This window comes from Vipera ursinii (assembly GCF_947247035.1).
Source record: "Vipera ursinii genome assembly, chromosome: 5".
NCBI lineage: Eukaryota > Metazoa > Chordata > Lepidosauria > Squamata > Viperidae > Vipera > Vipera ursinii.
The window spans coordinates 37,345,333-37,356,075 of record NC_139518.1 but is presented as its reverse complement, the minus strand read 5'-3'; the positions used below and the strand labels follow the sequence as shown (position 1 = coordinate 37,356,075).

The following is a 10,743-nucleotide window of genomic DNA, read 5'->3' as shown; positions in this document are numbered from 1 at the left end:
TAGCAGTTTTAAAGCACGTAAAAATGCAAGTAGAAAACTAGGGACCACTACGGTGGGAAGGTAACAGCGTTCCGTGCGCCTTTGGCGTCTAGTCATGCCGGCCACCTGACCACAGAGACATCCTCGGACAAGCGCTGGCTCTTCGGCTTTGAAACGGAGATGAGCACCGGCCCCTAGAGTTCGAAACGACTAGCACGCATGTGCGGGGGGACCTTTACCTTTACATATACTTTGATGAGTTTTCTTAATAAATAAAAATCTGCCCCCAAAGGAGTTGCTGTTCTCATGTGTTATTCTTGAAATCCTATCAACCATTAAAAAGTCCAGTTTATGCATGATTGATTACAAGTGAAACACATTTAAGAGATCTATAATAGTTTTATTTCCCAAAACAGACTAATAAATAAAGACAGAATATATAACGAATGGCCATCTTTAGGAATTTGCTCTTCATCAAGAAAGAGGTCAGAATTTTCAGTTTGCCCTTTGTGGGAAACAAACCCTAATTTTATATAGTTTTTGAATCAATTCCATGAGTAATGAACTGAATCAGAATTTTTGTCAAGTCCTACTTTCAGCCTCCCACATTTCAAAATAAGATAACATTCAAGATAACATTTCACCACACAGTGTTTCCCCTACAGTACATCACCCATCACCACATTGTTGCTCAATTTAACAGAAATACAGCTGTATTAACACCAGCCCTCTATAGCTACTTACACTGCTACCCAAAGACAATATGCGGCTCTGTGCCACGTAAGAATAGCAATAGCAGTAACACTTAAGACTTACATACTGCTTCACAGTGCTTTACAATCCTCTCTAAGCAGTTTACAGAATCATCATATTGTCCCCATCAATCTGGGTCCTCATTTTACCGACCTTGGAAAGATGGAAGGCTGAGTCAACCTTGAGCCATTCAGAATCAAACTCCTGGAGTGAGCACTGAGTTAGCCTGCAATACTGCACTCTAACCACTGCGCCACCACGGCATGGAGCCTTCTTGCCAGGGTAGTTTTTTTCATCTTCCTTGAAACATACCATATAGACAGACACATCAACTTTGATTTCATGGCATAGGACAACAGCACTAAGTTACAGGAGACAACTGTGAATGGGATATCTGTTATTTCTGACTTGTAGCTGTGTGGTATCTAAATTAGATGAACTATAATAATAACAGGATACATACATTTGAAGTTATGCCTGTTCCAGTTTTACATTGTAAATCCTTGACATTTATTTATTCCTTTGAATACAAATTCATTAGTACCTTATTATTTTTCCATAATTAATGGTCAAACACCCAGCTTCATTTTTTTAAAAATTGATTTTGTTCAGACATGTACTGGCAGGCATTTATTTCTGCTGCAAAGGGAATAGGCTGTTTTTTAAACTGACTTTCCTATTTCACCAGGTTGCGTCCGTATTATAACTCAGAAAGAAAATAGAGGAACATTATTCAAAAGCCATGAGAAACATGTATAGGAAACCAGTGGGAAGAATATCAAGACATAGGGAACTCAAAATATTAACTGCAGTGATACAGACATGATTTCCTTTGTATCAGAATTAACTGCATGCTCTGAGCAAAGTTTCCAGTCAATTCGCTTGCTTCCTCAACAAAAAAAAGCATCATATCAGTTTTGCAAAATGAAAATTTATGTTGCTGGCAATTTTCAGAACTCTCCATTTTACTGCAAGTTGAAATACCATATAAACAGTGTAAAGATGGCTTGCAAGATGGGGTGGGGGTGCCTATCTGGTGTGCATGTTGCACAAAGATTATTACTAAATACAAACTATTCAAGGGTTTTAGGAAATCAGTTTAAAAATCACAAGATTTCCAACCAACCAAACACTTCCAATTATTCTATTCTTATAAATAGAAACAATAACATCGAGCCATATATAAATCCAGCACCCATGTTTTCTCTTTGGATCTGAGTCCAGTGGAAGTTTAGTCCATGTTTCATACTACAGCAAAATTGACCACGATCAACAGCAAGTAACAGAAGTCTTCTCCTTTGATTGTTGCCAAAGTCAAGACTCCTGTCTTCCACCAAATTGCTGCACATAATTTACAACAGAGAGCCAGCTCTACCTTTTTTTCAGTTTATGTTACTTTCCTTTTCATCCTTTGTGGTCAGAAGGCTGGATCTTTCAGGAGAACCTGTGGCTCTCTTTATTACTTCCACCCACCTGATGAGAAAAGCAACATCCAAAGGTTTAACTAGCTCTCCAAAGGTGTACTAGCTCTCAATGCTATTATGATTTCATATCACCCAGCACATATTGTCCAAGAAAACTGCACTTATTTGATATTTTCAATACTTTATCCTCCCCCCACACCTTTTTCTTTTTAACTATTTTGTTATCAATAATGTAGAATTTTATGTACATATATACAATACATAAATATATATGCATATACAGTATGTATGTACAGTATGTTAGGTCATAGACTGTAATAAGTTTTAATATTACATATTACCAGAAAGTAAAGATAGCACTAAATAAACATATTACTCATTAATGAAACTACACCATCGTCTGTTTATACTAAATGATCCATCAAGTTTGACGAGGGATTTTTTTTTACAGAGGTTAGATGACAGATCTAACAGAGATCTTTATATAGAGATCCAAATTTTAAAGGAAAAGAAAGACTTGAGCACTTATGGATGTGCAGGTAGAGTCTGTGGGGAACACTGGGTTTTTCTTGGGCTTTCACAGCCATTCTCTAGATCTGATGTGTATTTTGGGGGAAAGCCATGCATAGCTTAATATGTTCCTAGCAGGTCTACATGCATATCCATAAGAGCTCTGTAATACATTTTGCCCTTTGAATCTGGATTTCTACACAGCTTAACTAGTTAGATCAACTGAGGGAAGTATTTTTTTTAATAATGAATAAGAATCATGGGGTTATACATTTATCTGCCTCTATTCTATCTGTTTTCATTTTCTTTCATTCATTTACTGACCTGAAATTTGAGTGGGCAAATTTTTAAGAGGAATACGCCCAAATTACCCTGCCATATGTTAGTGATACATAAAGGCAGGGCTTTTTTTCTCATAGAATGCTCAGAACGGAGTTCCGGCACCTTTTTTGGATGGAACCTTGTAGGGTAGGCAAGGCGGGTTGTATGACATGTGTGAGTTCTGGCACCTTTTTCTTTTACAAAAAAAGCACTGCATAAAGGTCAGCCAAGTGTCTAGCCAGTCCATGGATGAATGAGACCAGCTTATTATAGGCTGATTGGGCATTAAATAGCTGCTCCTATGTGTTTTGACAAAGTACATTTGTTCATTTTCTACCTCTGCACAGAAAAGTTCTTCTATGGATTCAGGCCAATTTTGCCCCAGCAGAATCTAGCATCTATTATATATTTCTTTTCAGCGATTATCAAAATGGGTGCGTAAATCAGGACTCCCATTTCTTAAAGACAAGAGGATTTCTTATTGGATTACCAGGCCAATATACAAGTATTCCTAAAGTAACAACTTGGGGTAATCAGTTCCTTGAATAGATTTTGATTAAGGTACATACTTACCTTTCAAAGGTATACTTGCTCTCAGCCCTGAAGAAGTAGACATGAGATTTAAACTGCAGTTTGAAGACATAATCTTTCTGAATGCCATCCGCCTCTGTGGGCATGTTGATTGTGTAACCAATAAGTGGTAAACTTGCCAGTGGATAATCATCCTGGAATTTATTTATTTATTTATTTAGGCAATTCTGTGCTAATCTTTACAAACACAATAATTTATAAAGTTATATATAAAATAATGCCATCATTTAAAGAATGCATATGAAAGGTGTATCTCAATCTCTGACTACAGACCAAATTAGTCCATGGGGAAAAAAATCCACAAAATATAAAATTAGCCAGCAAATTGCCATCATTCTAAATCATGAGATAATGTATGATTCCACAATAATAATTGCCATACCTCACCATTGGCCAAGGTGCTGGAAGCTGATTGTAATCAGATGTGAGCAATATTTGCAAAGCCACATGGCTTATCTGGGCTATATTACTGGAAAGGCAGGTGGGAGAAAAACAGAGTAGTACAAAAACTGAGCAAGCTATTGTGGTTTTGATGTATGAGTTTTGTACCATATCTGGAAGGGCCAGTCTAATTAAGTTGGAAACTCCAGTTCTTTGAATAGGCCTAATGTGTCTATATTAAACTTTGAGGCAATAAAAATTAACCATCACTAGTTATATTAAAAAACATATCCACATATAAGAATACTTCATTATTCATGAGGTTATTAAGAAATAGCTATAGAGACTGAAACTTTTACACCACTGCATGTGGTTGGATGTTTCACACGGTGAAACTACACAACATTCACAACTCCAAAAAAGGATCAAACTACAAAGGCAACCTTTTGTGCAAACATTTGCCATTCCCTGCAGAATCATTATGGGCAGCATAGAAATTGAACTGAATGAAATAAAATCAACTGGTCTGCTCTGCTCTTGGAATATTTTCAGATACCGGCAACTATTATGGTTAGTCGCATAATCATCCAGATGTTTAGACAGGATTTCATATTTTTATCCCCCTATCAAGTCCAATCTGAGGACCCAGGATAGACACAGGTTGTTTGATGTTATTATTCTCTGTTGATGACAACATGAAGTCACACTTCCAGTTTTTAGCTGCTATTGGCCTTCAGACATATCATTTTCTTCCCAGGAACCTAGGATGTTGTAACAGATAGCTGTAGTATATGCACAGATCCAAACAGTGTTTGTCATTTGTAATAGACAGGTGGAAATTTCTCAATGTCCAAGATTTGTGGTTATCAATGTTTCTCTTGTATTCAGCTGTTTCCAGGTACTGCAATGTCCACCATTCAGATTTTTGCATCTTTCTTAACAACAATTTTAAGTCTAGGGAGTTATGTGGCAGTGCTTATTATTATTATAAACATGTTCAATCCTAACTGCCAGTTCTTTAGCTGGTGTTGGCCTTCACACACATGAAGATCCCCTATCCAAGAACCTAATTCTTGTAATAATATAATGCAGCATAACATTAGTATTTTCCATTTGATACATTATGTTTGGGTGCTGGTTTTAATCCTTTGTGCACTGCCCAGAGTCACAACTAAATAAAATTTACTCTGGAGGAAGTAAAGAAAGAGGTTGGTCATAAAAACACTTCAGATGGCTAGGAAATTGAGTTAGTGGTTGAAGGAGTACACTTAAAACAGCATATAGATCACAATTGCTTATCAAAAACTGCAGGCATGCAAAATTGCTTACATATCTATAATGATAAAGGCACAGAACGATGTGCATTCACGGGTGATCATTATGCTATATGGGTAACTAAGTCTTCTCTCTAGTATTCCAGTATACTTTCATCTTGAAAATATGCAACTTTTATCTTACCTGGTGTGTTTTGTAAAAGAACAGACAGAAGTTTGTAAAAACAACCCACAACTTCTGCCAACCATTACTATTTTTGAACTTCCTCAGCAGATACCCTGATAGTTGGTTCTATAAAGGAGGAGGAGAAATAATATTGTGAGATACCACAGCAAAAGTCTATTGACGTTGCTTATAGTAGTTTAAAAACAAATTGCTATTCTTGAGACCTGATTCTCTTAGGCTGAGAAATGTTACATAACATTCATTGTGAACGGCTGATTTTTGTATCACCAGTTTCTTCATTCACAAGGCCGCTTCTTTCCTGCTTACATCTATTAGCTTCTAATGGTGAAAGTGAGATATTTGTAGGGAGAAATGCATAAAAGGTACAAAGTTAGCCGATTCTACGTTTTTTGTCTTTTTACAACCCTGTAATCTCTTAATTTGGGACAGAGTCAGGGTGACTGAATGGAGCTGACCATTTACTGGCCAAATGCCCTTCTTGACGGCTATTTTTTTAAAAAATTCCATTTATATCCCGCCCTTCTCCGAAGACTCAGGGCGGCTTACAAGCTTAGCAGTAGCCTTCATTCTATGTATATGCCTGCTTATTAGGGCTTTCACACACACACCCCAAGCGGCATTATTACAAAGTCAGCTTATTGCCCCCAACAATCTGGGTCCTCATTTTACCTACCTCGGAAAGATGGAAGGCTGAGTCAACCTTGAGCCTGGTGGGATGCGAACCTACACTAATTGCAGGCATCTGGTGTTACTTAAGGAGGCATTAGCCCACTGCTCCACCAAGGCTCTTGGACTATGTGGAGTTTCCAGCAGATACTTTTTCTTTGAGCCCAGAGAGAGAAACCTTTACCACTATCTAGGACTGAACTCTCAATTTTCTGAGTGGGAGAGAGTTGAGTCTAATTTTGAAGAATGACAAAACAGACTGCCTTTCCCAACTTCATTCTTAAGGATGTACTGAACTAGAACTCTCAGAATTCCCAGCCATCTTGTAATTCAACATCTCAAGCGTAACTGGAAGGCATCAAGTTGGGAAAGAATGCTCTAAGGTATATTACTATAATGTTTTAATATTCATATTAAAAAGTGTTTATATGAATACCTTCCCGATAGATACATGGATGTATTCTGAATTTCCTCCTTAGCCAGGATAGAATAGTAACCAATGACAATCCCAAAAAAGTAATCACCACTGAATTTATTCAAACCATCTCCAACCCTAGTTTCTCCAGTTAAATCTTTTTCCCTGGTGGCTTAGTTCTCACATCATGCAAAGAACTAAATCGAATCTGGGTAAGGAGACAATATAGTAAATAGACTCGGGGAAAAACACAGAGTAAAAGAAGTAGAAGCTATGCAGAGTAATTTACACCACTCCCCAAAGTACTATTGGAAAAGAAGCCTAGTTTGTTATGAACAAAATTACAGTACAAAGGAGTTTTCTAGAATCTGGCATTGGTGAATTAGAATTGCCAGCACCCAATGTACTATACTGGTGGCAGATGTAATTTAACATCTGGAGGGCTGCAGGGAAAGAATAAAAAAAGGCCATGGTATCTGAGCAAGTGTGCAAATGTGCATATAATCAACAAAACAGATTGTTCTGGTTTTCACAAAACAAAATGATTTCTTATCATTGGCTCAATATGCTAGATTTTATTGATGCATACTAAAAGAGTATTTCAGAGAGTGAGTGGTGGTGGTGTAAAAAATATACCTGCCTGCTAAGACCGAAAGAAGCAGTTTACCTGAATCATGCATAGATAATCAGACAGGGATAGGCTCTGGTTCCGATACCAGCAAACATGGGTGATTGTGTTAGGCCGATGAGTCTGGCCCAGTAAATAGCGAGGAGGAAGCTCTGGAGAAACAGCAACAGAGCAGCAAACTGAGCAGAGGAAGGAGGTGCAAGGCAGAAAAGGGAAGAAAAAAAATTAGAATAAGTAAAGGTGGTATCTGAAAAGATCATTAAAATAGCATGAAAGGTAAAAAGTAAAAAAATAAATGATTTGAAGATGTGTGAGGCTCATGAATGATGAGTCTTAAAATCAGCGGTGCAAAGAGATCATAAGGCTTTAATGAGAAAAGAAGATTAATGCATTTACCAAAGCAAAATGTTAGTTAGAATTAGTGAGCGAACATGGTGGTACATTTATGATTCCACAGTCAGAAAGCTGATTTCTTTCACAGTGGGCAGTGAAGGCTAAATGATTATTTGTTCATGCTGGCTGAGGAATTCTGGGAATTGAAGTCCACACACCTTAAAGTTTCCATGGCTGAAAAACACTGATCCTATCCTTCTTGAGTGTATGTTGTCAATCAATTATCAAATCCATTGTGGTTGTAAATCTTTGTAACTAAAATTATAAAGCCAACACACACAACCTAAGTCTGGACATTCTATCCCTGAATCTACTTTCGTGCATACTGCTGCATTCACTTATCTTTGCTTGAACACAAAGGTATACATAGACACAGATTCCTTTCCCTTTCATCAGTATCTGAGAGGAAGGGCTGTAGAAGACTGTTTTGTTTTCCATTCTGAGTTTGTTCCATGAAAGAGCTTCCTCTCTCCAGCAGGAACCTCTTCCAGGTTGCACTATTTCCCTTAAGACATTCTGTGAAAAAGGACATACTAAAAAGAAGCTACTGAAAAGAGAGACACCAGGGGCTCTGTCAGAAGAGCTGAATATGTTTGCTATGTTTTTTTAAAAAAAAAGTAATGACAAATTTAAGAGTTTTATAACTCTTAAAACGCTGTGCATATATGTTATCTTGAAGCACAGATCACTCCTTCCAAATAAACACTTGCTGGGGGACATTTTATGAGAATAGGACATTCTGCAAATCTAGATTTGTCCATAGATCAAGAGACTATAAATAATGGAAATGCTTTTTTTTATTCTTTTCAATTAAATGGAATGGTAGAGGGACATTTATGTGAGAGAGCTCAGGTGTATGTCTGCCTGCCAGTGCCATAACTCTCTGGAAGCTGAACACAGTGAGAAGAAATTTAATCGAGGGGGAGAAATCACTCTAAGGACATACCGGTAATTAAAAACGGGGAAGATCAGGCTGGAGGGTACAAAGAAAATCTCCTCAAATTCCTCTCATTAGGAGAGATAGTTGAGCAGCAACCTCAATGTTATTGATTGTTCCAATATAAGGCCCCTTCGTCTTGGAGAAATGGCTCAGAATAAAGTCACTATTAAAGAGTTGGAAATAATTTGCCCTCAAAGCTCTACTTTGTAATGGAACATGCAGAGATACACACACCATAAAAATCTTATTGCAATTTAATTTTTTTTCATATGGCTACTGAAATTACTAAAGGCAATGAAGAGGATGAAGGTTAAAAGCAGATGCATGTATAGAGTTAGAGAAACCAGCAACCAAAAAGAGTGGCAAGTGAAAGTGATGCGTGAACTGCTGCTGGGTACCTCGACAGCCACACTGTGATCAGTCATGGAGACACTGGTATTGCGGTACCAGCAGACATGTATGGTAGTGTTGGCACGGTGGTGGCTCTGCCTGTCCAGGGAGCTACGAGAAGAATGAATGTCCTCTTCGGACTCCTGCTCTAGAGAAACCTCATCTGAGGATCCTGAAGGAGGAGAAGGGAGCAAACATTTAAGAGACTGTGGTACATGGATAATGATAGTGATGAGAATCTCTTAAGTAGGTCTCTCTCAAAGGTGTCACCCATAAGTTAACTGTTTCTAGCATCCATGACCTTTGCAATCCAGAACGTTTTGGAACTGATGATAATTTACTGTTAGTATAGAGCAGGGGTAGGCAACCTCGGCTCTTTTATGACTCATGGACTTCAACTCCCAGAATTCCTGAGCCAGCTTGGCTTGGCTAGGGGAGCTTGGCTGGGTCAGGAATTCTGGGAATTGAAGTCCATGAGTCATAAAAGAGCCGAGGTTGCCTACCCCTGGTATAGAGGAAGTCACAAATTTGTAACCCACCTGGCTGGATCAGATTTTCAGTGAGGAAAGTATACAAAAAATTACATAACAATGCTGTAGTTTTTGAGATGTCATATGGGATCTCATAACAATAAAATAAGTCAGTTAGGAGTATACAACTCTCAAAAATCTATTTTGTAGCTACTGTAAAACTGGGTTCAAAAAATAGCTACCTTTAATACAAATAATGGAGAAAAAAGATCATGTACCACAAAATTCATTACTAATATTTAACAATTGGAAGTTCTTATTTGCCAAAACTGATATTATTAGGAGCATCTGAGAGGGTATAGTTTATTTAGCCAAAAATTTTTTACCTGTTATTACTGGTCATATTATTGCTGTCCTAAGAAAGCAGGCACAATGTACTATCATAAATCACAAACATGGTACTTACTGTTAGAACGGTTGGATAGAGAATTTTCAAGGAACATGCCCGATTTCTCAACAGTTTCCTTGGCCATTTCAATTGCCATATTCAAGTCCTCCAACCATTTTCCCATTTCCAGACGAGTGCTGAGCGGCACAGATAAAACATTAAGCATCATGTGTTCATAGATAAATTGTTAATGTATTTTACATTTAAAGGAAACACTGCTTATCCAATATATAGATATACTTTTTTCCTTTTTCATAGAAAGGAAAGAATACTGGAATAGAAAGGTTTGGAATCAATACTAACATCCTGACTACTCCAGAATCTTGCCATAATCATTTTACATTCAAATATAATTATTAAAAATTTTACTTTGAAACACAACCACACATCTCAATATTTTTTCCAATTCTTCTGAAATCTGAGGTAACAAAAGGAAAAGAGGGAACAACAATCATATTAGCAAATATCAAAATTTAGGGTGCAGGATGCAATTTATTTCTCTGGATGTTCCTCCAGGTAGGAACTTTGTCTCAATGCATCCACTCTGCCATAACTTGGAGAAGCATGAAATCTGAGTCTTCTTTGCATAGTCTGGAACAGAGTTGGGATGGTATGCCTGTATTCTCTGTGCATGCATCCATATTCCTTTGGAACTATTAACATACATATCACCTCCTTGGCACCGATGATCTACTGAGCAGCTTCTTACCTTGCTGCCACTACTACAGTTTTTTGAGCTGAATAGATTGTGAAGCAATGAGGGACAGACCATTCATTTTCACTCTCTTCCACCTGTAACAACAGAAACATGCCTGGTCACTCAACGGACAATGCCATGTGTTCTGACATAAAAGAAATGGCATGAAAATTGTGGCAATCTACCTATCAGCTATTTTTTTAAAAAGCGCTGTTAATTTAACGGCTATTTACCTTCTAATTGAGGGGTCTCAAACTGTAATATTAGGAGGGAATG

The 10,743-nt window shown here is 37.6% G+C and overlaps 1 protein-coding gene across 1 annotated transcript in view; it reads right to left on the bottom strand.

The window, feature by feature from the left end:
- The window catches only part of FARP2 (FERM, ARH/RhoGEF and pleckstrin domain protein 2), an 84,271-nt gene that overhangs the window by 15,544 nt on the left and 57,984 nt on the right, over nt 1–10,743 (bottom strand). Inside the window, exons 22-26 of the mRNA XM_083363610.1 lie at nt 10,480–10,562; nt 9,789–9,907; nt 8,861–9,024; nt 5,418–5,525; nt 3,561–3,712 (exon numbers count right to left, since the gene is read on the bottom strand). Coding sequence (XP_083219736.1) covers nt 3,561–3,712; nt 5,418–5,525; nt 8,861–9,024; nt 9,789–9,907; nt 10,480–10,562 — 626 coding nt within the window. The remainder of the gene's footprint in view (nt 1–3,560; nt 3,713–5,417; nt 5,526–8,860; nt 9,025–9,788; nt 9,908–10,479; nt 10,563–10,743) is intronic.